At 45.9% G+C, this 27,031-nt stretch overlaps 1 protein-coding gene across 3 annotated transcripts in view; it reads right to left on the reverse strand.

Annotated features, from left to right (window-relative positions):
* The window catches only part of Colq (collagen like tail subunit of asymmetric acetylcholinesterase), a 70,956-nt gene that overhangs the window by 16,062 nt on the left and 27,863 nt on the right, over positions 1 to 27,031 (reverse strand). Inside the window, exons 1-10 of one of the 3 annotated variants that reach the window (XM_075988782.1) lie at positions 17,640 to 17,943; positions 13,902 to 14,014; positions 13,224 to 13,322; positions 9,942 to 9,986; positions 9,592 to 9,618; positions 7,992 to 8,063; positions 5,791 to 5,853; positions 5,360 to 5,386; positions 4,678 to 4,722; positions 4,473 to 4,508 (exon numbers count right to left, since the gene is read on the reverse strand). In XM_075988782.1, the coding sequence (XP_075844897.1) occupies positions 4,473 to 4,508; positions 4,678 to 4,722; positions 5,360 to 5,386; positions 5,791 to 5,853; positions 7,992 to 8,063; positions 9,592 to 9,618; positions 9,942 to 9,986; positions 13,224 to 13,322; positions 13,902 to 14,014; positions 17,640 to 17,715 (603 nt within the window). In that variant the 5' untranslated portion in view covers positions 17,716 to 17,943. Of the gene's footprint in view, positions 1 to 4,472; positions 4,509 to 4,677; positions 4,723 to 5,359; positions 5,387 to 5,790; positions 5,854 to 7,991; positions 8,064 to 9,591; positions 9,619 to 9,941; positions 9,987 to 13,223; positions 13,323 to 13,901; positions 14,015 to 17,639; positions 17,944 to 27,031 lie in introns of those variants that run through there. The other 2 variants (XM_075988781.1, XM_075988783.1) reach the window with 2 other exon arrangements.

Consider the following 27,031-nt stretch of genomic DNA (forward strand, 5'->3'; position numbering starts at 1 on the left):
AGACAACCCCATCCACAGCGGTCAGCGCTGGCTTCTGCATTTCAGTCACACCTGTGCCTGGGTCACTACAGGCTGCGAAGAGCCTTTCTTGCCTAGCTGAAAGTTTTCATGATGATTTTTTTACGTTTTGGTTTTAGTGCAAACTCACACATATGAGTTATTTTTGTTTTGTTTTTATGTTTGAGAACAGTATTGTTCACTGTAATGTTTGGTATTTTATAAGATTTATTTAGGATTATATAGTTTTCTTTTCTTCCTTTCTTCCTTGCTTTCTTCCTTCCTTCCCTTCCTTCCCTCCTTTCCTTCCATCCTTCCTTTCTTTATTTTCTTTCTTTCTTTTTTCTTTTTTTTGAAATGGGGTCTCATTATATTATTATGTTGCCCTGACCGGCCTGAAATTTGATACGTAGGCCAGGCTAGCCTAGAACTCCCAGACATCCAACCACCTCTGCCTCCTGAGTGCTGGAATAAAGGTGGGCGCCACTCTGCCCAGCAGTTCTCCACACTTCAGTAGATATTATTTTGAGTCCCAGCTCACTTCTGTCCACTCAGACAACTCTCTTTTTGAGATAGGGTCTCCTGTAGCCCGAGCTGTCCTCTACCCCCTACGTCACTGAAGATGGAACTGAAGTTTGATCCTTTTGCCTCCTCCTCCCTCATGCTGAAGTCACAGAAATGTATCACTGTTCCCAGCTCAGATGAAAACCCTTTCTCTGAGGAGAGATGTTTCAAGCATGTGTTCAAATAATCACGATAAAAATAATATTGAGGGCCCGAGAGATGGCTCAGCAGTGAAGGGCACTGGCTGCTCTTCCAGTCCTAGGTTCAGTTCCCAACAACCACATGGTGGCTGACAACCATCTATAATGAGATCTGGTGCCCTCTTCTGGCATGCTGGCAGAATACTGTATACATCATTAATAAATAAATCTTTAAAATATTATTAAAATATGGAAAACAATGTAAATTATATTCCTAATTAAAAAAATTTTTCACAGTTCAAGGACAACCTTTTGCAAAACTTATTTCTCAGACTGTCAAAACGACTATGTGGGTAAAGGTGCTTGCTGCTGAGTCTACAGACTTAGAAATGGGGAAACAACTTCCAGTAGTTGAACTCTGACCTCCATACGTGTACTTTGCCATGTATAACACACACACACACACACAAATACATTTTTTCATCTATCTTAGCTTTTTCTTAGTTTTGCCTGTTTGCCTTATAGGATTCCCATCCCACTTACTGCTTCTGGGGATTCTGGACCCATGGGAGCATTATTTTTATTTCAAGCAATTGCCCTGCATCCCAAACCGCACCACCAGCCTGGCCAGTGTAGCATTTGCTACCGGGGAGTTTCTTTTTTTTTTTTTTTTTTTTTGGTTTTTCGAGACAGGGTTTCTCTGTGGCTTTGGAGCCTGTCCTGGAACTAGCTCTGTAGACCAGGCTGATCTCAAACTCACAGAGATCCGCCTGCCTCTGCCTCCCGAGTGCTGGGATTAAAGGCGTGCGCCACCAATGCCCGGCCTGGGGAGTTTCTACTTATAAGAAGCCAGTGCCCATGACAGACTTCCCTAGCCGCTCAGAGACAGCAACAGACACCCAGGCTCCTTTTCAGGTTCTCTAACACAACAGAAAATTCCAGTGGATACCTATAGGTGGTGAGGATCAAACCCAAGCTGCCCTTTCAGCCCAGCAACAGGATGACCCCCAACTCACTCAGCAGCTGAGAAGGCTCACTGGTTTCCAGAGAACCCAAGTTCTGTTCCTAGCACCTTTATCAGGTAGCTCACACTGCCTGCAACTCTAGGCAGTTGTGAATTCTCAGAAAACTTCCAAGTTCAGGAGTGGTGTAGGAGTTCCTTCTGTTTGTGTGTTGCTTTCATTGGTTGATAAAGAGACTGTCTGGCCTAGATGATAGGGCAGAATTTAGGTAGGCGGAGAAAACAGAACTGAATGCTGGGAGGAAGAAGGGCAGAGTCAGAGAAGCTGTGGATCCTTCACCGGAGATGGACACCAGTTAGAATCTCTGGTAGGCCACTGCCATGTGGGGATGCACAGATTAATGGAGATGGGTTAAATTAAGATGTAAGAGTTAGCCAATAAGAAGTTAGAGCTAATGGCCAAGCAGTATTTTAATTAACACAGTTTCTGTGTGGTCATTTCGGGTGTAAGCTAGCTGGGCGGCCAGGACAAACAAACGGTCCTCTCCCTGTAACACAGGAGCATCCAAGGCCTCCAGCCTCCACGGACACTGAAATTTATGTGTACATGCCTACACATAGACACACACAGTATGTACAATTAAAAATGAATCTTTGAGAAGAAATTTTTCTTAGGCCCATGTAGTTCTTCTATCGTGTTCAGGATTCTCAGTAAGGAGAGTGTGATGGGTCAATGAGCCATGACAATGGTCTCACCTTTTCCCTGGGCTGTTTAAAGAGGCCCAGGGCATGTCTTGTTTGGCTAGAAGAACACATCAGCATAAAAAAGTATGTGAATTTTTAAAAAGAGATTATCAGAAGGAAGTGTGGCCCTTCTCTTTATCAACTAGAAGCAGCCAGTAATTTCTTGATCTAATTTCTCTCCTAAGACCTAATTATGATTATCATATCAGCTCTGTCTTAAAACAGCCTGCCATGGAAGGGGAAGACAGCTCTTTTGTTGCCAAGTCTAGTAAATGGTGCAGAAGCCAGAGAAGCTGTCATATTTAATTTCACAGAGATTTATGAGTCTTTAATGGTTACTGTTGCAGGAAATGAAACCTAGACCAAATATCTTAAGGGACTCCATTCTCTTTTGAAGTTTGCTTTACCTGAGCATCTGGCAGGTTAAGGTAAGGATAAATCACAGTGACTTGCATGCTGACTGAAAGTACCTCATCATGCTCTGATGGCTGGGTACCGCTCGATAAAATGTTACACTTTAGGAAGTAGTTCTTTAAAGTGGCTGCTTAAAAAGAATTTAAAGTACTAAGCAAACACTTGTTTGCACATTTGAAGAATTTCAGGTTGTAACCTGGGTGAAGATGACAATTTCCACGTCAATGCCTTACAAGATGAAGACTGTGTTAGCTTTGTGGCTTGAACCAGAATGACCCCCATAGGTTCATGGAATTAAATGCTTGGTCACTGTTTGTAGGATTATTTGGGAAGGATTAGGAGGTGTGGTCTTGTTGGAGGAAGTGTGTCACTGGGAGTGGGCTTAGTGTTTTGAAAGACTTGTGCCATGTCTAGTGAGAGATTCTTTCTCTCTCTTTCTCTCTGTCTCTGTCTCTCTCCCCTGTACTATTTGTGGATCTCAGCTATTCAATGCCATGTCTTTCATCGCATGTTATGGACTTAAGCTTTTGAAACACTTTCTTTTGGAACTTGTCTTGGTCATGGTGTCCGATCACAGCAATAGAAAAGTAACCAAGACAGTTTAGGGGCGGTTCTAAGTGTCAATGCCTTCCATTGTGAGGACCCAGGATTTTCACCTTAGCTCAGGAGCTGCTCAGCATGGTCAGAACTTACAGTGCTGAGGACCCAGCACTACCATGTCAGAGGCTGTGTTCTACGGTTCATGTTTTACAGTGTAAGGAGACACACTTTCCACATTAGGTTAGGGGCTGTTCTAACGTGGAAATTTATGCATGGTCTTTTACGCATTTCTCTCTTTATGCTACGACATCTTCCCTTATCTAACACCCAACCTTACTCCAGATCCTAAACCTAAGCAACGTTTCCCAAAAATTGTCAGTCTTGCCACCTTCACAATTTCTGTTTTATTAATACATAATAACCACATGGTTGTTTACTGAATAATCTCTCTTTAACACCCAAAACTGTCTCCTTTTAAAATCAAGCCTGTGAGTTCGAGGCCAGCCTGGTCTACAAGAGCTAGTTCCAGGACAGGCACAAAAAACTACAGAGAAACCCTGTCTCGAAAAAAATCCAAAAAAAAAAAAAAAACAAATAAAATCAAGCCTGTATCAAGTGAGATGCTAATATGTCACTATTCAAATAAAATAGTTGCCACCTACTCAAAATCCTTTGTCCCTCCAACAGTGTTTGCCACCCTTGAAGACTGTATTGCGTGTTTAGACAGCAGTGAAAATAAATCAAACAAATCCCTCCTTTATGCTCCAGAATCTGAGAGATAAGAGGCGTCTTGACCATTGTGGCTCAGACAGAAGATAGGAGTTGCTCCTCTCAAAACATCCAACTTCCAAATCTTTAAGCTCCAGGAGGTAGGAGAAACAAAGAGGGGCCTCTCTCCATGGTGTGGGGGGGTAACCTTTCCCACTAAACTGGAGGTTGGTCTCAGACCTCCCTGCTACCCTTTCCACAGTGGGTAAGACACCTAGTCCGCTTCTCAAACTAGAACTTCCCACAGTTAAAATCAGTTTTTCTGCCTAAAGGACCAAGAAGAGGGCTCCTTTTGCTGTGTATGGAGGACCTGAGGCCTGTTATCTCTGTTTCTAGACACTTACTTTCTGCCCCAGCATTCCAGGAAAACCAGGGAAACCCTGTGAAAAGAACAACAAATGCTGTCACTGTTCTAAAATGCCACATGGAAGAGGCTGTGTACAGACTGGGTCCACCATTTTCAAGATGGCTGCCCATCCGTCCACAGGTCTGGGGAGCAAGAGCTCCCACGTCTACTGCAGTATATCACTTGTAGGGATTTGCCATTACCTTTTCTCCTTTGGGACCCGAGTCACCCCTTTCTCCTTTGGATCCCTAGGAGGAAACCGAAAGAGAGGGTCAATTAATATTGCACTTGTGTGTTGGGGGTAAGGGGTGGGGATAGGAGCATTTCAAACTGATAAACTCCCTAGGCCAACACCCTCAGTTTTGCTCATATAATTGGTGGCTTGCCAGTAATGCAATGCTTTCTGAATAGACCCCTAAGACCTCTTAATGTTAGTTAGTTAATAAAGAGAAACTCATAGAAAGTTCTGGATCTCAGCGGTGCCCTCTCACCTCACAGAACATGTGTCCACAGGTGCCTGTTGGTGTTTCTTTTGCTTTGGTAGATGAGAAAGCCGTGTGGTAGAAATCTGGCCTAAGAACAAGTCCCCTTCTTCCAGCAACCCTGTGCTAACAGACTAAACTCCTACCCGCCTGCTGTCATTTGTTCCCCTGCTCCCTGTGGAGGCAGGCACCTCACTGGGAGGTCCTCTTTACCAGAACTGCCCTGCCTCAGAAGGCCAGCACTTCTTTTTCAGCCCATGCACGATGGAGGACAGAGGAATAGCCAGGAATGATGGCTGCAGTCGATATCTGGAGAGAGGGCTGGGCCTGTCTTCCACCCACCACCAACTCCAGAGCTGTGCCCAGACTAGGATCTGGGATGCCACGAGAGGTGAAGACTGACCTTTTCCCCTCTGGATCCAGGGAAGCCCTAAAAAAAAAGCACACTGTTTATAATCATCCCCAAGACAGCGGGGTGTGCTGTCAGAGTGGAGGACTTTTTGAGTGTGTGGCTGATGTCTCCACACTGTCCTCTGAGTTTCAAGGACCATGCAGCAGTCAGCATGAAGATGTGTGTCTACCAGGCCTAGAAACATCATGGCTTTTCTCAGCCCTTGAATGCCCAAACCAGAGGCAAAGCCCTGATAGCCAAAGAGAACAAGAAGAACAGGAACCCCATGTCCCTGTCCCCAGGGCATGATGTCTCCCGAAGGACTGACTCCCCAGCTCAGGGTAACAGTTCCCCAGTCCTGCCCTCCCCATCTTTGTAGACAGCTGTTGTTCCTCAGTCTTGGTGAGAAGGCCTGGGTATGTCCATCCGGACCACTCACTGACCTTAGAGCCCATTGGTCCTCTTGACCCCGGCAAGCCCATCATACCCAGGTCACCTTTTTCACCCTGTGGCAATTAAAAGATGGAAAAGAAGGCCCACAGTGATATTTCTTGGAGAAGCAGAACCAGGAAATGTGGGCAAAGCTGGGATGAAACCAGGGTGTTGGGGCTGGGTGGTGAACTTGAGGTCCATAGGCCTCTTTGCCTCCTCCCAGGGCTCCGCCTTCCACCTTTCCCCGTGGTCATTGAGATTTAGTTAGAGAACAAAAACTCCCAAGGTGGTGCAGGTCACCAAGGAACTGGAAATGGTGGTTGACCTTTTCTTGGAAAGGGTTTTGAGAGGGCATGGGAAACAGTGTGGGGGCCTCAGAAGATAGGCTTGCCGCCATATAAATTCTTTGTCTGATTTGCTCTTTGCATAGGGAGGGCCTTTTGGATATCTCATTGCACTCTCACCCTCGGTTTGCAGCCAAGCAGAGGGAAATTCAGCTTTTTGGATACATACATGGAATGGAGGTGGCTAACATGCAGGGTGGGCTCTGTTGCACCTCAGAATAAATTTGAATCTAAGCATTTTCTATGCTACAAAACTGCACGTCACCTCTAATTAGTGAAGACAACTCTATGCTGACTGAGGAGACTAATCTGCGGGGTTTTTGTTTGTTTGTTTTGTTTTATTTTGAGGGAGGGTCTCATGTATCCCTGGTTAGTCTCAAATTTAGGTGAAGATGACCTTTAATGGATGCCTCTGCCTCCCCCCTCTGTGTGCTAGGATTATAGGAAATGTACTACCATGCCTGGCTGCATATTCTGAATTTCAAATGTCTTTATATATTACCTTGAATGTAAAACAAAACAAGTTGAAATTAATTTTGCAAGTATTTTACTTTTTACTTAATTGTCACTTCAACATATAGTCATTATAAAATAATGGGATATTAAAATTTTATCTTATTTACTCTCTGTGTGTGCATGTATGTGCACACACGCACGCTTACATCCCATAGCACACATATGGAGGTCAGAGGACATCTTCTCCGAGTTGGTTTTTCCTTCCATCATGTGGGTTCCAGGGATGGAACTCAGGTTTCCAGGCTTGGTGGCAAGCGCCTCCACTGGCTGATATCCCCCCAGCCCTGAGCATAGTTTTATAAATTAAAACTTGGGTAGTCAAAATGAAACCTTCAGTTCTTCGTTTGTATTAGTCACATCTCGTGGGCTTCACAGCTATGTGTGACCACCATGATAGACAGCATAAGTCTCTACAGCGGGAATTTTGTTTGTTTGAGGCAGGCTTGTGCTTGAGCTCAGCCTGACCAGGAGCTTACTTTGTAGCCCAGGCTGGCCTCTTAAGTCATGGTGAGTACTGAGTTTGGAAGGGTGAGCCGCCATGTCTGGCCATACAGTGAAATGAAAGTTGCCACCACTTACGTGTGTGCACCATCCGCATGCCTACTCCCCACAGAGACCAGAAAAGGACATCGGATCCCTTGGAATAGGAGCTACAGGCAGATAGTTGTGAGCCACAGTGTTGGGAACTGAACGCAAAACCTCTGCAAGAGCGAAAGTGCTCTCAACTGTGATCTTTGCAGCCAGGATATAGTGGCTTTAGAGAGAAATCAATCTCCTTGCGACTTTTGTATTACCAACACAGCCAAGAAGACGGAGCAGCAGAGGATATTCACTGGCCTTGCCCTGGCTTCCAAGTCATGGCCTCTGTACCCTGCATTCTGGGATGGGCAGCAAGAACATAAACCAAGGGTAGGGGTGTGTTTGCCTTGTATACTATCTCTGAGGAGGGAGTGACCCCTTGCTCAGTGTAGGATCTACATCCTCCAGCCTGCAATTCTCTTCAGCTTTCCCACCTGCCAGATCAGCATAACAGGTGATAGCTTCTAAGACCCACGTCCCCTTTGGGTCACCTCAGACACAAAGACTAGCACACCAATTCTCCGGACCAAAGGGAAATGGAGCTCATGAGAAGGAATGGAGCAGTTCCTGCTTCTTCACAGAAGCAGAGTCACAACACTGACCCGGCTCTGCAGGCCACAGGGAGGAGAAATGCTTGCTGGCTGGGAGCTCTCTTCCAGCTATTCTCCCTCTCGAGGAAGTGATGCACTTGACTGTTGGCCAGGAGCCAGGAGGTAGCCATCATCCCATTATGTTCTGATACTACATGAGCCCCAAACACATACGACACTTACCCTGGGTCCTTCAGGGCCTGGCCAGCCAACGGGCCCGGGCATTCCAGGAACACCTGGGGGTCCAGGTCTACCCTTCAAAGACCAAGAACAAAAGTCAAGATACTTTGGTGTGCTTCCCTCCAGCCAAGAATATCTGAGGTCCTGATAAAAGGATGAGACCACTAATGGCGGCCCCTGTGCCTTCATCCCTACCCTACAAAGAACGAGGGCCTGAAAAAGCCACAGCAAACAGTTATGAGTTAAATTTTTGTTCTCATATTTTATTACCCAACACAGTTCTATTCTACTTAAGATAGAACAGTGGGCAGAAGAATTCTAAACTTCTTGGTTTTTCCATTTCGTCACCACTATTCACTGTATCACTGGCCCTTGCTTCCTGTGGAGTCTCCACAAGGCTGTCCTATGATGTGAGCTGGAACCGTGTGGGAAGCAGCAGCGACACTGTTGGGACTTCCTCACAGGCATGTGGCCTGCTGGATGTGCCGTCACTCCATGGCTACCCTTGTTGGCGTCTATCAAAGCCTGAAACCTTGAACCACTTTGGGGCTTTGATAGATGCAAACAAGGGCTCTAGAGCTGGCCAGTCCTTCCTACAGCTGATAACCCAGGGTTTTTACAATCATGGTCTCAAGGAAAGACAAACAGACAGGCAATCCATACTCCCGCATTCCAACATTGGAGTTGGACTTCCTCTTCGGCCATGGTCCTTCATGACCGTTCTCTCCTCTTTACAAGTTTCTTTTGACAGTGCTCCCTTCATAATTTACTCATTTGTGTGTGGCTCTGCTTCCAGAGAGCCCCACCTCTGCTAAGGGTTGTAGAACCCCTGTAAAAGAGGTGAGAGCATAGACTAAGGGGTCTGCCTTGACCTCCCACCCAGCAGCTCACTGCAGTTAGCTAAGGATACAAAAGGTTCGGCCAAGACCTCAGAGATGCCAGATGCTGGTGTTTACACTATACTTTTGCTTTCCAGGCCCATGGCAGACTTGATGCGTCTGAACATACTGTAAGCCCACCAGAGGGTTCTCTCCAGGTCAGCATTCAACACAGCCGCTAGGCTGTGGCTGCCCTTGCTATTTCTACCTTGCAAAAGTCTGTTTATGGCTTCTGTTAATAATAAACCCACTGGCATCTATTCATCTGGGTTTGCTCTTCCTTCGATCACAGTCAAGAGTAGAACTTAAGTGCCAGGACCCACAGACGACAGCGACGTCACCTGCTGGTTCTTTCTCTGACTCTAGTGATGAGATGTAGCTGGTTCGCTCTGAGCCATGGTAATTTCCAAAGCAAAGCCATTCATTCTGTCTGCTCAAGCACTTTATTCCAGTTTAATCAGGCAGTGGAGGTCATTTTGGGCCACTGCTTGGGGGCTTGGAGAGTTCTCTGCTGCGCAGCACCGGTTTAGGCTGGGGAAGTGCAGCAGGGCCCAGCAGCCTCTGGAAGATTTGTCAGGTCCCTGATAGCCACAGGCTACAGAAAAGGCAAGCTTGTTATCATCAGAGGAATGGCAGCACCAGCATTCCACCAGGTACTGATGGCCACTGAGAACACACACACACACATGCAGCTCAGTTGCCCGACAGAGCAGTATGGGTCATACCTTCCTTCCTGGGCGGCCAAGATCCCCCTGTGCACAGAGAAGACAGATAAACAAAAGTTGTTTGGAGGTGATGTTCTGGAATCCAAATGCTTAGTAGGGTGTGGCTGTGGCTCAGTCAGTCAGCTGGTCACGTGACCAGTTATATCACACCTGCCATGCCAGTGACCCGAAGCAGGACACACCAATAGCACCCCCTACTATAGCTGCATTCACCAGGGAACCCTTTTCATCTGCTAAGACAGAATGAGCACATATTTTGGTATTTCAACCAGAATATTCTCAGCGGTACCCCCAGAAAGCAAGCTGTAGCTACCAAGGTGAGGTGGGGCTGAAGAAGCAGAGGCTCCTACCTTCTCTCCCTTTGGTCCTGTCTTCCCAGGAAGCCCAGGTGGACCCTACACAATTGAGATAAGAAGTGAAGAAAGCACACACCCAACCACGGCGAGGCTGCAGGGGAGGGTTTGTGGTAGGGGTCTGTGGACCTAGGACTCTGCATGTGGAGGCTCCAGGAACCCCTGCAGGAACCTTTCATCCTGTAGCCTGCTCTGCTCTCTGTTTCTCTTCTTCCTGACATTTATCAGCACTGTTTTATGCACCATAGCTGCTGGTTGGAGTTGAAATTTCTCCTGCGAATCCTTCAGTGCTTGATCAGAGACTGAGACTGACGAGTCTCTGCTGAGACTGTTGCTCCTCAGCCTTGGGATCTTTCCCTGGGTTGACTAAGCTTCCCTGAGGCCACACCAGGAGGGAAAGTTAAGTTTTGCACAAGGAACCATCCCCAGGGAGGGAGGAGCATGGCCTTGGTGGCCAGCTCAGCAGTAGAGAACTAGAGGCCGGGAGGATTGGGAGTTCAAGGCCAGCCTTGGCTGCACAAGCAAGTTCACGGCCAGTCTGGACCACCTGGGATCTTGTCTTACAAACAAAACAAAAACAAAAAACAAAGAAGCAAAAACAAAAATAAACAAAAAAGAGAAAGAAGAAGCAAAGCATCCCTCAAATGACCTGAGGACTTCAGGCTCTGAATATTCCTCTCCCCCAACTTTCATTAATATAAGGAGCATGTTTGTGTCCACTGACAGCCATGGGAGAGAGGTGGCTCCGGTTAGAGGCTGTAAAAACATCACTGTTTTGCACACCCACAGCCAGAAGCGGCTGTTTTCTGCTCATGTATCTGTGGAAGGCTCAGTTGATGACTGTTTTCCAAATTCCTTGGGATGGCAGAGAAAAACCCACTCCAAATCCCTTTATTTCCACCATACCCCTGCCGTCTGCAAGTGAACAACACTCGTGAAAGCCGGTTGGTAGTCTGGTTTCTGGAAAACTTGAAAGGACATTACAGTTTCCCCAGCAGCACTGAAAAATCCCAAAACTCAGTCCACACCCAGAGCAAACTAGTGACTGTTTGGGCAGGAAGTGAGCACTAGGAACGTTTGCACTTCTCCAGGGGTCATCGTGTGGAGACAGGAGATTCTGCCATTGGTCTATCTGCCTTCTCTTCTGGGAACGGAGTTAGGAAGTTGTTTTAATTGTATTCTCCTCGTCCTTCCAAGCCTTTCATTTCTTAAAATGATTAGAGCTATTTTACAAGATCATTGAGCTTGGCACCCACCAAACAAATGACAGATTCTGATTGAATGAAGGGTAACAGGCAGGGTGTGAGGTTCCCCTCCCTCCCTCCCTCCGTCCTTCCTTTCTTCCTTTCTTCCTTCCTTCCTTCCTTTCTGTGATGGAAGTCTTACCCTGGCTGGCCTGCTACTATGTAGCTCAGGCTGGCTTCAAACTCAAAGTAATCTTCCACTTCCACCTGCCAAGTACTGGGATTACAGGCCTAAGCCAACCACCTCGTGCGATTACATTTCTAACCAGTTCCAAGCTTAGCTATCTCACTTTTAATAGCAACAGCACTCACTGTTCTCAGGGAAGGAGAGAGGCTGCACAGACTCCGTGGGTGGGCAGTAGAGCCTCCATGTGACCCCCAAGAGCTTGTGCAGCTCAGAGATGCATTAGTGTGGCTGGCTGGAGCCACTGTTCTGAGCTGAGCAGAGGATGGCCCTCCTTCCACATGCTCTGTTGGTTCTCATGGGCATCCAGACCCATCAGAGGAGAGCACTGAAGGTGGGGTGTGGAGTCCACCCTAAAGGACTCTCGCCTGGCCTTCCTGCAGACTTCCCAGCACCTTAATGATGGCCTCTGTCCTCTGAGTTCAAAGTCATTTTCATTAGAACATTGTTCAGATGTTTTCATTGGTTGCTTCTTTGGTTTGTCTAGGGTGTCTTATTATGTTTGCCTAAGCTAGTCTTAAGCTCAGGATCCCCCTGCCCTAGCCTCACAAGTGCTGGGGTTATATCTGGGTCAATAAATGATTATGGAGAACAGGCTAGCTATAGCCCACAGGCAGGATAGACTGGGAAGTGGGGTGAACAATACCCCTGTCTCTGTAGACACGGATTCAGTAACTTCTCTACAAAGTCAGAGAATAATTCTCTTAGGCTTGGAGAATCACCTCTGCTGTCTGTAGACTCCTTAGCTCTGCCCTGATAGCCGGAAACAGCCATAGAGAATAAAACAATAATTAGAAAACTAGACGGGGCTGGATGCAATGCCATAGTTTTAGACTTGGTAATTGCAAAAAATAAAAAAAAAAAAATCTCCTCTCCAAGCTCTCCTTCCCTCCTTACCACGTCCTGAGATATGGTTTCATTCAGTAGCTCAAGCAGTCTTAAAGTTCAGCTTTAGTTCAGTCTGGTCTCAAACTCATGGTAATTCCCTGGCCTCAATCTCCTCTGATGCTGATTAGAGCTATGCGTCACTATTTTGGGCTGATAAAGGTGTCTCTAGAGGGGGTATCATGAAAGCCAATCTCTGAGTGACTAGGAAGAACTATAGAAGCTTCAGGAAGAGCAACAGGGCCCTAAGTGTGTGGACAGAGCCTGAGACAAGCTTGGTGAGTGTGTGCACACAGAAGAGAGACAGACACTGTGGCTGAACCAAAGGTGAAGGGTGTGTGAGCTGACGGAGCAGTCAAAGTCAGGGTGCACTCATGGGACTTTGTCTTCCAGGTCAGGAAGCTCAGCTTTTAGTCCCCTAATGCTAGGAAGCCGTAGAGGTTCAAGCAGCTAAGTAGTGATTTTTATGCTTCCTGCCTAGAACAGCACTAGGAACCTACATGCTCCTCCCTTGGACAACCCAGAGCCTCAGAGCCGTTGAAAAAACCCTATATGGCAGCAGACCAGCCTGGGATGAGGATCTTCAGAGTACATTCCTTTTTGTCTAGAAAGTTCTTTCTCTAGCACCAGGCTTGTTCCTCGGTCTTCTCTTTTACCTTGGGTGGGGGCTGCTTGTAGCAGTCCGGAGCCCAGAATGCTCAGGTAACAGGTTCCTCTGACTGCCACTTTCCTGCACTGAGCAGAGCACCTCTAGGTCCAAGAGTGGAGAGGATGGTCACATCTGTATTTGGTGACAGTGACATTAGCAGCCACTACCATATGGGCAGCATCCCATGTGAGATGCTACAGAAGAGAAACCAGCCGGGGCAGTAAGTACACCATAGGGGCAGGAGCTATGAGGCTCTGCCCACTGGGATTCTTTGTCTGCGGGAAGACACAGGAGGGGGCCTGGAAGGATGCACCCACCTGGGGTCCAGGGGGCCCAGGAGCGCCGAGTGGGCCTTGAATGCAGGGTGATGGTGAGGCCTCAAGTTCCAGAAGATTCTCCATGTCTGGAGAGAGAAGCTTTAGAGCAAAGCAATAGGTTAGAGGTCAGACCAATGAAAGAGATGCCTCCTTGGCTCGATCCTGATCATTTTCTATGTAGTGGGAGCCTCTGTGCTCTTTTTCCCTAGGGTTTTTTTTTTTAAATAAAAAATAAGTTGCTACAGACCATTTGATACCTGTTCTCTAACCTCTGTCTACCCTGCTTCTTCATGTTTAGCCTCCATATCCCATGTTTGCCTTCCCTTTTCCCTCTATAAGGATTTCATAAATACTTGATTAAAAGAAGGAAATAGGGGGCCCTGCATCTGAACAGCTTATGGGAACTTGAAAGCTAAGTGTTTTCAAAAAGATGAGGCATTTTGCTACATCTAACTCCCAGAGAAGAAAAGCTTTCTCCTTCACATATTAAGATGACAGGGGACAAATGTGTGGCAAAATTGGCACAACTGGCACAATGCCCACTCTGGGCCGTGGCCCCTGAGTGAAGGTAGAGCTGCCTCTGTCAAACGAGATTCAGAGGTGGCCATGTTGAGTCCTGTATGGGGATAGCATGGGGAAGTCCGGAGGTTTTTACTCACCGAAGTGCAGAACACTCACCAGGCTCCGGCTGCCTCTGAAGAAGGGTGGTGGGAACAGTGGGGGCGGCGGAGGGGTCAGGAGGCAGCATGCTTTGTGGCTGCCCCTTTTCTTCTGATCCAGGCCAGGCAGGGCTGTTCAGAGAAAACTGCTACTTTTTAGCATGGGGGAATGAAGGCTGAGATCTTCTTTGGGAAAACGCTTGGTGTTTTCTAATAGAGCAGGATGTAGATATATTCTCCAGCTTAGTGATTTTACCTCTAGGGGTTTACCAATAGAAAGGCAGGCATACTAGAATGTTCGTAGCCGCAGAAAGGGCATGTTTTTCGGTTCCTAGTTTTCCTTCTCTTGTTCGGATACCTGACCTCACAGAACAAGTCCAGGTGGGCCTCTCCGTGCCTCTCAGAGCTGGGCTCCATGGGGAATCTTATCTCTAGAAAGCTTTCCTTCACTGGCAGGCCAAATTACAGGGCCTTACTATGCTTTTCTCTGGGTTCGTCCCTGTGTTTGTGCTTCTCCACAGGATAAAACTGTTTCCTTCTTCCTCCCAGAATGTGCTCCCCTGGGAGGGGGACAAGGGCCAGTTTCTATCCCCAGGGTCTAACGCTGTATCTGGTAGACACCAGACTTCGGTAAATGGTGGCCGAATTAACAATTAGTGATCAGTACTGACTAGAGGTGGGGCACCATTTGTGTGGTTCACGTATACAGGCATGCCAAACCTTATAGCAACCCTGCGCAAAGCTAACCAACACCGCCATTGCCGTTCCCTCTTCACCGACCAGCTAACCAAGTCAGTGAGTCAATTTGCTTAAGGTCAAACAGCGAGTCAGCAGTGGAACCTATACTCGAGCCCAGGCGAGCTATTTCAAAAGCTCGTTCTTTTGAACTCTGACTTCCGATAGGTTAAAAATCAAGACTGGGACCCAGGAAGGAGGCAGGGGCTTCCCATAACACCACTTGAGACCACCATATCAATATCTTCTAACCAAAGACTGCTGGGAACACAGCCGAGGAAGAACCAAATTGGGTTTGTTGGTTTGTGGCAAGAAGAGAGGGCACATGGGAAGAACCAGCAAGCACAAAGAGAAACTTATTCTGGGATTCTGGCTCCTTGCAGATTTGTGGAGGAGACTGAGGTGCTCGGAGCAGCTACTGCCAAGTAGAAGGGGCTGTTCTGCGATCAACTGGCTTGGTTCTTCTCTGGGAGAAGAAGGAATGGAACAGAACAACGGCTGATGACGTACAAGAAGAAGGATCACTTCGGGGTGGGAGAGCCTTGGCTTTTGTCTGTGTTTGGTCATGACTTTTGTACTGTTCCATCAGGGTCACAGAATAACGCTGTCTGAGGTTGAAGGTTCTAGAATTGTGTACCATTGAACCCTGGTCCTCTGGAAGAGCAACTAACACTCTTAGCCACAGAGCCATCTCTGCAGTCCCCACTGCCCTCTTTCTTGGTGGGAATGTTAGTTATGTCTTTTCAGACGTTCTCATAGCTCTTTTCCAGCGACGCGAGGTCAGGAGTAGACAGTTTCAGCTTCTCCCTGCCACCTGGGCTAGCCAAGATGGTGGCAGGTAGGTACACACTAGCCTCTGAAGCCTGATAGAGTCCCCTTCAGACCCACTTCCCTTTTGTCTCCCTTCTGCCTCAGTAGACAGCAAAGGTCTAAGACGGCAGTCTGGCGGGCCATGTGCATAATTTGCACCATCACCATTGATTTTCCAGCCCATTTATGGTCTCCAGTGTGGCCCGCCCAACACCCTGGGAGCTGCCCTAATGAAAGATCTTGGGTCTCTCTGGGCAATCACTTCTCTCACTTCTTCCTGGAAACTGGAGACATCTTCAGCTAACATAAATTATCAGCTGCTTTTGCTGCGGGAGCATCTGCCTTTTACACTACTCCACCCCTCCCGATTCTCCCCTTGACCTACTTCATCCCGGCAGGTGGACGGCTTCAGTTTCTGCCCCTCTCCCACCTCCAGGAGCTGTAAATAAACAGTCTGGTTTATTTACAGCTCATTCCAGCACTGAGTATTTCCATCAGGTGGCTGAGTTTAGAAGCAGTGCCCCCACCCCCATTCACTTTCCCCATCCGCTAAGCCAGGGCTTCAGGTATCTATTTTGGTGCTGAGTGACCCATGGGTCTCTCCCAGGCCTGTGCTGTCTCTGCTGGAATAGCACTTAAGCTCACGGACCAGCCTGGAAGAGCCCCAGAAGGCTCTGTTGTAGTGGAAACTGACTTGTGTGCAGTACACCGTGCCTGCTGTGGCCTGATGCACCGTGAGCACGGCTCAGCCCCAGGCGGCTGCCTTAGCAATGTCAACAAAGGACTCCAAGACCACTGGCCCTCACTTCAAGATACCAGTGCCATGTTGTTTGTGGGTATCGCACTGCCAAAGTAGAGGTAACTGTCTAATGAAGGTTTTTGGCAAGTGTTTTGTTTTTTTCCTCATTAGAAACTGAGTTCTATTCTTGGAAAGTGATCTACACCAATGGACTTTTGCAAATACAGGAACTTGCTTTGCAGAGTGTGAGTCTGGAGGGCACATGGCCTTGTAATACGGTACAACTCACTTCCTCAGCCCAAGGACTCAAGTTTCTTCATTTGTACCATCAAGAGTTTGGCAGTTTTTAAGGTCAGTGTGACCCTGGGATCACCACTAGGTCTATCCTCATTTTCCTACATGCAAGACAAGCCCAGGCCACCAAGCAAGGCCACCAAGCAAAGCCACCAAGCAAGGCCACCAAGAAAGGCCACCAAGACAGCCGTTCCGATTTCAACCTCCTACACCAAACAGCATCCCTCAGGAGAAGCCAGCAAGTCACTAAAAGCTGCCAAAGTAAGCAACTATGAAAGGAGAAGACCTCCTGCCTCCGCAGGATGGAAAATGGCAAGTGCGACCATATGCTGGTGTTCTGTACCTGCCCGGCATGTGGTAGCAGCCTGCCGAGTTTTCACTTCTTTCCCACCCGTGGGAGCAGTGTTAGAAGGAAACCCCAGAAAAGGAGAGGTGGAAGGGGCATGTTCCATGGCGTCGCTGGCTGCATCAGTGGTAGGCTGGGAGGCCCAGCAGCAGTGACATCCACACAGGAGCTAGCTGTGTTTGCTCAAATTTGTCTACGATTCACATATCCCAGAGAAGCCTGACTCCCTGTGCTGTCCCTTAGCCCCATGCACAGACCATACTGCCTTTGGAAAACAAATTCTGATCCTAAAGGTGAAAGCGTTTTGAAGTTCTTTGAAAGGCCATGGTGGAGGTTTGCACCAGAGTGGGCCTGGGCAGCAGGTGAGGGAGGAGACACCTGCCAAGAAAGCGATTTGGTGTTTTGGTGGCTCTGAGCCTTTGAGCCACATCACCCAAGCCAGTTGGCCTGGAATGATGGCGAGCCTCCCAGTCACTTAAGGGGTGGGGGCAGGGGGGTGGACACACGGACTATAGAACGAGGTTTTACTTCAAAGTCAAGGGGACAGCAGCTGCCAGCCACCCTGGAGTCAAGGTCACCAGAGGGACAATAAAGAAGTTCACACACATGGGCATGTGTGCAAGGCCCCCACTACCTCCATCACACCCCTTTACACTGCAATCCTAACACTGGCTGAGGAGTTTCTAATTTAACGTCTGCTAATGCTCCCAGGACAAGCCTAATGTACAAGTCTTTAAAAAAAAAATGCATGCACACATTCTCTCTCTATGTCCCTCTCCCGCTCTCTCCTCCCTCTCTAACATAGGCTCGCATGCGCACGCGCACACACTTACTCAAGTAGCCAGCTGAGTGACAGAGTAGTCCTGAAATGGTGAGGAGATGCGTGAAGCTGAAAAATGGGCCCGTCATTGTGGGGCAAGGCCCAGGGCAGACTGGCCGGGGAACACAAGCTAGAGACAGGCTGAGATTTGTCACGCCCCCACGCTGTCCACGCCTGGCTTGCTTGGCATTTGTGCTAGGAGTCGGCCAATCCCCGCTTTGATGTTGTTTCTGCCCCAGATCCAGGGTTTTAGGGGCCAGTCTCGAGCTCCAGGCAGCAGGGATGGGTAAGCAGCCCTGTACTAACTCCTCTCTGACGCCTCTGTAGGGTGAACCACAGAGACACAGTACCCTCTGCTGGGGCAGGATAGGCGCTCCGGAGCTTGGGGCACTGATCACCTCACGCACCACTAGGAGGAAACAGCAGTCTGTCAGCCAAGCGGTTTTTCATTTGGCTCAAAGCTGCCTCATCGCTACCGCTCTGACGTGTTGGAGTCGCACACCACAGAGCATCCAAGGAGACTCTGCCCTCTTCTGCTTCAGCGAAGACCTGTGTAGCTCAGTGTTTGCTATCTGTCAAGGTGTTGCCAATAAAGTCACACTCAAAACCACAAAGCACAAACCCTAGATATATTATATATGTGTGTGTGTATAATATATATATAGTCTTCTACATATGTAAATATGTGTGTATACACACATACATATATGTATATTTCCAAGGACCCTGAGGGTTGAACCCAGGACCTCAGGCATGCTAAGCGTGTGTTCTACCACTGAGCTACACCCCGAGTCTTTATTGTAATATTGTTCATAAAATAATAAAGTGGTACATGCCAGATACACACTGAAATATGCCTGATACTGTATACCCAAAGTATGAACATATACAATATTCGAAATCATGAAAGATAAGGGTATTGGTTCTTAGTAAAAGCACCAGTTTAAGCAACTTAGCAGTGCGCTTTATAACAAGAGTAGCAGACCTTTCCTATAAACAGCCAGTATTAAATGTCTTAGGATTCCTGGCAGACATGGTCCCTGTGGCAAAGAACTTTGCCATTAAACGCAAAAGCAGTCTTGGGCAATATCTAAATATATGAGTATGACCAGGTTCTGATAAAACTTTATTTATAAAAAATGAGAGGCATGCTGATTTGGCCCCCAGGTTGTAGTCTGCTGACCCCAGCACTGTACCATCAAGTGAAAAGACAGCGACCAGGTCCATCCATGCATCATTCCCTAGAACATGGAGAAAGGACCAAGTGTGTGGATGTACCATGACTAGACTTGATTTCCAGCCCCAGAAATGTGTGTCTCAGAAACCAGTCCTTCCATCAGTCAAACATGGTTTAAGTCCACACTTAACAGCTGTGTGCCCCTGAGGACGATGTCTCCGCTCAGAGTCTCAGCTCACCCACCTGCAAAGTGGGTGTTGCATAAGCTACTCTGGACTCAGTCAGGAGGATCTGAGCCAGGGCTTTGGGCATTTCTGGCGCAGAAGGCTTTGTATCAGGTTTGCGGTAGCTTTTCAGGGTGAGAGAATAGAATATAGGACGAGGGGTGTCTGGAGGGATTAACAGGGGGAAGAGATGGTTGATGGAGAGGAATGAAGCAAGTAGGTAGAAAGGCTTCCTGCAAGAGGTGGCATCTGAGCTGAATCTTAAAAGCTGAGATTTTTCTAGCACAAAGAGAGGAGGGGAATAGGAAAGGCTTGGGCTGAGTTCCTCTGGGAACTAGGTCTAAGACATCAGACCAAGCAGCATCAAGGGCATGAAGCACTCAGTTTAGAGGCCCAACGGTTGAACAATATCACCCGCATCATCTCCCCCGGGGTCCCCTGTTATGCTCAGAGTCCTCTTGATGGTTTGAAGGAGAATGGCCCCCAGAGGCTCGTCTGTTCCTGCCACCATGACTTCACTATGCCATCATGGATCTAACCCTCTGAAGCTGTGAGACCATCAAGTACTCTCTCCTGTAAGCTGCCTTGGTCACAGCAACCAAAAAAGAACTAACACAGTTCCCGTCTTGTCCCTCTTCTTCCTCCTTCTATTCATCTTCTTTTTTGGAGAGGTCTCATTCTACAACCCAAGCTACCTAGGACCTAACTGTGCAGTTTAGGATTTCAACTTACCATAATTCTCCTGCCCCATGCTCCCTAGTACTGGGGATTACAGGCATGAACCACTACATTGGGTCAGAACTTCAGGTTTTTTTCCCAAACATCATGTCACAAACCTTTGAAAGTTTTCCACTTTCACACCAAAACCATCACACACACACACACACACTGCATCATCAGACTTTATTATTATTATTATTATTATTATTATGTATATAATACTCTGTCTGCGCGCATGCCCGAAGGTCAGAAGAGAGCACCAGACCCCACCACAGATGGTTGTGAGCCACCATGTGGTCGCCGGGAATTGAACTCAGGACCCTTGAAAGAGCAGACAATGCTCCCAACCTCTGAGCCATCTCTCCAGCCCCCTCATCAGACTTTTTTAAAGAATGTATTCATTTTATTTTATGTATGAATGTTTTGCTTGTATAGATTTCTGCACACCATGTGTGTGCTTGGTGGCCTAAGAGGTAAGAAGAGGGCATCAGGTCTCCTAGCGTTGGAGTTGTGGATGGTTGTGAACCACCATGTGGGTACAGGGAATAGAACCTGGGTCCTCTGGAAGATGTGCTCTCAACTGCGGAACTGTCTCTCAAGCTCCCGACATCAAACTTCTCTTTAAAACACGTTAAAAGGTTTTAACATGTAACCAGCTCAGCTGGCCACATGTCACTCATGTGAAAGTCAGTCAATGGCCCTGAGCAACTCTGAATTTCTGACTGTCCTTAGTACCAGGCTGCGAGTCTATGTCCTGCATCTTTCTGTGTATGTCCTTTAGCTGCTCTTTCTTGTCTGTCTTATTTCACTTCTAGCTTTATCCTGCTCTCTTTGTCCTCTGTCTTCCCAGACGCCACCTTTATACCACCCCCCCCACCTCCCAGACCGCCTGGGACTTAGGGCCCTTGGTCCTTCCCCTGGCAGGAAATTGCTGTTTGAATGTGGGTCACTTTTTTCCCCTGCATATGCAAGGGCATCTGCCCAGTGTGCTCTGAGCTTTCTCCAGCTTCCCTCTACAGAGGCTGTGCTTTCTGGACACAAGGACCCTCTGTAGGACCCTGAATACAGGGAGGTGCATCCCTCCTCCCTGATATCAAGCCTTGTCCTTAGTTTCCTGGGCCCAGGCCCAGCTTACTCTTGACGAGCTGCCTGCAAGTTTCATTCATAATCAGTTTCTGGGCCATCCTGCCACTGTCAACAGGTGGCACATTCACAATGCTTTGTCTTAATTGTGGCTCTGGGATTTATCGCCCAGGCCAGAGGACCACTTCTGGAATATTGCCTCCCTGGGCACCATTCCAGAATTTCCAGTCCCCACTGCAGCACAGGGACCTGCAGATCACAGCCAAATGGACTCTGTCATGGCATCTGTCTTCACTGGCTCACCAATCATAGATCAATATCTGTGGCCAAGCTAATTCCAAGCTAATCCCAGGGGTCCAGAGTTCTCATGTGAGGCAAAGATGTCCATACTTGAGCCATGCATGATATTGCAATCCCAGTGCTCCAGAGACTGAAGAAGGGGACTGTGAGTTCTGGGTTAACCTCGGCTACATAGTGAGACCTTATTTCAAAATTCAAGAAAAATCATCGTTGAGATAACGCAGAGAGTTAAGGCATTTGTCATCAACCCTAAAAACCTGAGTGCAGTCCTGGGGCACCATCTGGTGGAAAGAAAGAATCAATTCCTGCGAATTGACCTTGGATCTCTAAATGTATGCCACACACATGCATGAATGAGCGTGCATGTGCATGTATGCACACATGCATGTACACACACACACACACACACACACCATACTTTCAGAATTCTATGTACTTGAGAGTAGAGCTCAGGATCCCACCAGCCATAGAGCACTTCAAATCCCATCTCCAGACCTTCTTGGGCAGTGGAGTAAGTTGAAGAAGCCCACTGACAAAGACTGTCCCCCCACCCCCTTGACAGGCTTAACTGACTCCTCTTGACTAAGACTCCAGCTTGAACTTGGGCTCCTGCATCCATTCTTACAGTAGTAGGTACCCCACTCCCACCCCCAATAATCAACCTAAAGAAATTTCTCGTCCTTGACATCAACTCAAGTCCTCATTTCCACTCTTTACAATGAACGGCTCTGGCTTGCTTTTGACAAAATCTTGTGAGCTAGTTTTGCCAGAATCCCCCCATCCACTCATCCAATTGGATTCTTTAAGTCTTTCTTCTTCTTGTACTGGAGCTGATCCAGATCTTTGTCACCCACAGGAAGAGTCTTAACAACAATGCCAACAACCTTGAGTTCTACTGACTATTGCCTCCAGATCCATTGCTTTCATTGTCTTGGGCTAGCCCTACTAAACATCCTACTGGGTTCTACAAACATTTATTGAACGTCTATGCATGCTAAGCTTTTCTACACTAAAATAATAATGATACTGGATTAGTACTCTCCATGCATTTTGTCATTAGTCCTCTTGGCTAACCATCTTCATTTTGCTAAGGCAAAAATGACTCTTGGCAAAAATCATATTAATAGTCTGGGCTCCACAACTAGAACAGACATGAAAATCGAGTTCATGAGAAATTTTACACACATCTCTGTGAAGAAGTAGTATTCCATAGTCACCTTAGCCAGGCTTGGAGGTCAAGCTCACTTGACACCAGTCACGTGCACCCTTCCCATTCTTCTCACTACTTCTGTGGAGCCAGCAGCTTCCCTTTACTCTGATCACTCCCTACCAACTTCACTCTGGTACCTCCCTCCCAGCTACTGACTCTCCATCTCAGGACTGTCTGGGGTTGGAACTTCACAGAGAATGTTGCCATTTCCCTCAAAGAGTTCACTACTCTACAGGCCAGTGAAACCCCTGGGAACTGGAGCATTTGACTATATTTGTCAATAGTTCTGAGCTCAGGGGATTCCACTCCTGGGGGATGGTAGAGTCACAATATGGAAAGAACCCATAGATACTATTGTTTGATATTTCATATTATATCCTTAAAGAAATGGTTTGATAACAGAATCAAGAATGAAAAACTTATAGAAATAATACAAACTCTATAGACTTGTAATGAGAAGTTAGATGAAAGGAGTCATACCGTTGAAATTGACAGTCAAAATCTGTTAAAAAGTTATGACACACTACCAGACAGAACATCCCTACTGGAAGGCTATATAGTTGCCATCCAAATAACCTCTAAGGATGAGAAGATATCACTAATGGAAAATTTAAAAACTTGAAACCACATGTGCAGAATGAGAACCAGAAATTAAATGATTTGATGAAATCATTAGAAATATTCACAGGTCAAGAGATTCAGACTTTACAAAAGACAGTGATAAAAAGATATGAAACAATTGAAGAACTTGTCAGAACTGAAAAGCAAGGAGCTGAGGTAAATACAAAAGACAATAGTAAAGACTTAACATTGCCAGTACTTCTCAGATTCAGAGATGACTTAACAAGAGTTTTAGCTACTTATACTATTATTATTTCTGAAAATCCAGCAAATATAAAATACACAAAAGGATATACAGAATGTAAATAGGAGCCTAACTATATGAAAGATCTAAAAGATATTAAGGAAGCAATAGTTTCTTATGGCATGCATTCACCTTATATGAGACAGTTAGTCAAGACTTGGACTTCAAAAAATAAGGTTATTTCACATGATTTGCTTCAATTAGTCTCAGCTGTATTAGACCATAACCACAGCTATAGTGGAAGACTTATTAGGAGGAGGCTAAGGCCCTTGAGCATCAAGATAAAGTCAGAGGTTTTGAGATCTCCCAAGATCAAATTTTGGTGAAGACTGTTATGCTGATCCAGATAGTCAAGCTACATACAATGAACACATCTGTCTCCATGTCTTGAATGCTTGGGATGAGATTCAAAAACTAAGAAAAAGAATTGAATTGTATACTACAGTTTATACAAGGCCCAAGAGAACCCTTTAGTGACCTTTTGCAAAGATTAACTAAAGCTGTACAAATAGGGGTAGTAGATCCAGAAGCTAGACAAGTACTCATTGAATCTCTGACTTTTGACAATGCTAACTTAGAATACAAAAAGGTATTAGGGACCTTAAAGGTCAGATCAGCACCAATGGATGAATGGATCCTACACACAGTCAATGTTGAGCCCTTTGACTATAAGACTGAGGCTTGGGTAGTAGAAGTGATTTCCAAACGTACAAAGAGACATCACAAATATCAAATATTTTAATTGTGATAGAATAGGCCATCTGAAAAGGAATTGTAGACAAGGCATTCCTAGAAATAATGTTTCTTCTGGGAATAACCAAAATAGAAGTCCCTAACTTTCTGAATTTTGCAAAAGATGCAGCAGAGGCCAACACTGGACCAATGAATGTAGATCAACAAGAGACAAACAAGGCAACAAATACTGTTGGGAAACTCCTTAGGGGGCCTCTCACAGACTCCTGGATCAAACATGGTCCAGTCATTCCCAGTCACTGCAGAGGACACACTTCTCCAGGAAAATTAGAAAATCCAGTGTCTGTTGAAAAAAAAAATACTGCTCTGGATGATAGGATAACCATGGAGGATAAATCAAAATTTTCAGTAGAAAGTAGAAAACATATATTTTGCTAGAGTTCTATAAATGATCAAAGACCAAAACTGAGAGTATGAATGAATAACTTATAATTGAAGGATTATTAGACACAGGTGCACATGTGACTATTATTACTCCAGAATCTTGGCATCTGAATGGGCCTCTACAGGAGGCAGATATTTGATTCCAAGGAATTGTAACCTTATCTCAGAACAAGACATGGGTTGAATGCATGGGGCCAGAAAGATAGAGAGGAAGGCTGAGGCCATATGTGGCTAATATAGCAGTTAATCTATGGGGTCATGATCTGTTGCAACAATGGAATACCCAGTTTAACATGCCTGCAATCTCAGAAATGGATCATAAACCCAGAATAGCCAAAACAAATGTACAATATAGGAACTTCTGGAGACATCACAATCTGTGACTTCAAACTCTACTACAGAGCTACAGTACTGAAAATAGCCTGATATTGGCATAAAAACGGACAGGAGAACCAATGGAATCAAATCAAAGACCACACACCTATGAACATCTGATTTTTGACAAAAAAGCAAAAAATATAAAATGGAAAAAAGAAAGCATATTCAAAAAAATGGTGTTGGCATAACTGGATATCAACATGTAGAAGAATGAAAATAGATACATATCTATCACCATGCATAAAACTCAAGTCCAAATAGATCAAAGACCTCAACCTAAAAACAACCACAGTAAATCTCATGGAAGATAAAGTGGGAAGTACACTTGAACACATTGTCACAAGAGACTACTTCCTAAATATAACTCCAATAGCACAGACACTGAGAGCAACAATTAATAAATGGGACCTCCTGAAACTGAAAAGCTTCTGTAAGGCAAAGACACAGTTAAGAAGACAAAATAGCAGCCTACAGAATAGGAAAAGATCTTCACCAATCCCACACCAAACAGAGGACTGATCTCCAAAATGTACAATGAACTCAAGTAACTGATCATCAAAAAAAACAAAACAATTAATAAAAAATGGGGGTACAGACCTAAACAGAGAACTCTCAACAGAGGAATCAAAAATGGTTAAAAAATGTAGGAGCTGCTTGGCTGCTCAGCCTTGGAATAATCTCACAGAAACTATATTATTTAAAACACTGTTTGGCCCATTAGCTCTAGCTTCTTATTAGCTATTATTTAATTCATCTCCATTAATCTGTATATCACCATGTAGCAGTGGCTTACTGGGTAAAGTTCCATCTGGCTTCAGTGGGACTACATGGCTTCTCTTTGACTTCGCTCTTCTTTCTCCCAGTATTCAATTTAGTTTTCCCCTGCCTATCTAATTTCTTCTCTGCTATAGGTCCAAAGCAGTTTCATTATTCATTGTTGGTAATCACAGCATACAGAGGGGAATCCCACATCATAAAGACACTTAAAAAATGCTCAACATTCTTAGCTATCAGAGAAATGGAAATCAAAACAACTCTGAGATTCTGTTATACACCTGTAAGAATGGTCAAGATCAAAAATTCTGATGACAACTTATGCTGGAAAGGCTGTGGGGTAAAAGGCACACTCCTTTGTTGCTGGTGGGAGTGCAAACTGGTATAGCTGTTTTGGATACCAGTATGGTGATTTCTCAGACAATTAGGAAACAACCTACCTCAAGACCCAGCAATACCACTCTTGGGTATATACCCAAAGTATGCTCAATCATACCACAAGGACATGTGCTCAACTATGTTCAAAGCAGGACTGTTTGTCATAGACAGAACCTGGACCAACCTAAATGCCCCTTGACCAAAGAATGGATAAGAAAAATGTGGGACATTTACATAATGGAGTACTACACAGCAGAAAAAAACCAATGACATCCTGAAATTTGTGGGCAAATGGATGGATCTAGAAAACATCATATTGAATGAGGTAACCACACCCAGAAAGACAAATATCATATGTACTCACTCATAAGTGACTTTTAGATATAAAGCAAAAAACGAAAAAGAAAAAAAACCCTCCAGCAACCTACAATTCACAATCCCAGAGAACCTAGACAATAATGAGGACCCTAAGAGAGACATACATGGATCTAGTGTACATGGGAAATAGAAAAAGACAAGATCTCCTGAGTAAATTGGGAGCATGGGGACCATGAGAGAAGGTAGAAGGTGAGGGGGGAGGAAAGAGGGGAGCAGAGAAAAATATACAGCTCAATAAAAAACAATTTTAAAAAAGAAATGGCAGGTGTTAGTTGATAGTTGTGGGCATTCAAGATCATGGCATTGACATCTGCCTGGTTCTGTTAAAGGCATCATGGTGGTGGGAACACATGCAGGATACATCACACAATAAGACAGGAAGGCAAAGATGTTGTCAACACAGCTGATCTTGCTTTATAACAACTCATTCTTGGGCAAACTAATCTACTCTGATAGACAAGTATTAATCCCTTTCAAGGGCAATACCTCAGCACCTGGGCATCTTCTACAAAGGCTCACCTTGAATGTTCTATTCCATTGACAGCTCTACAGAAGGACACAAGTCACATCCAGACCAGAGCAGGAAAGGGTGATATGGACATACTTTTAAGGGGAAATAAAACTCTGTGCTAATGAACCCTCAAACAAAAAAAAAAAACAACCACTGACCATTCATGCTGTATAAAAACACAGAACAACAACTGACAAACTCTCAGAGGTACCAATGGCCCCACCTCTGAAATGGCTAACTAAGAAACCTATATGGATAAGCAATAACCTT

The sequence above is a fragment of the Microtus pennsylvanicus genome, chromosome 10 (genome assembly GCF_037038515.1).
Source record: "Microtus pennsylvanicus isolate mMicPen1 chromosome 10, mMicPen1.hap1, whole genome shotgun sequence".
NCBI lineage: Eukaryota > Metazoa > Chordata > Mammalia > Rodentia > Cricetidae > Microtus > Microtus pennsylvanicus.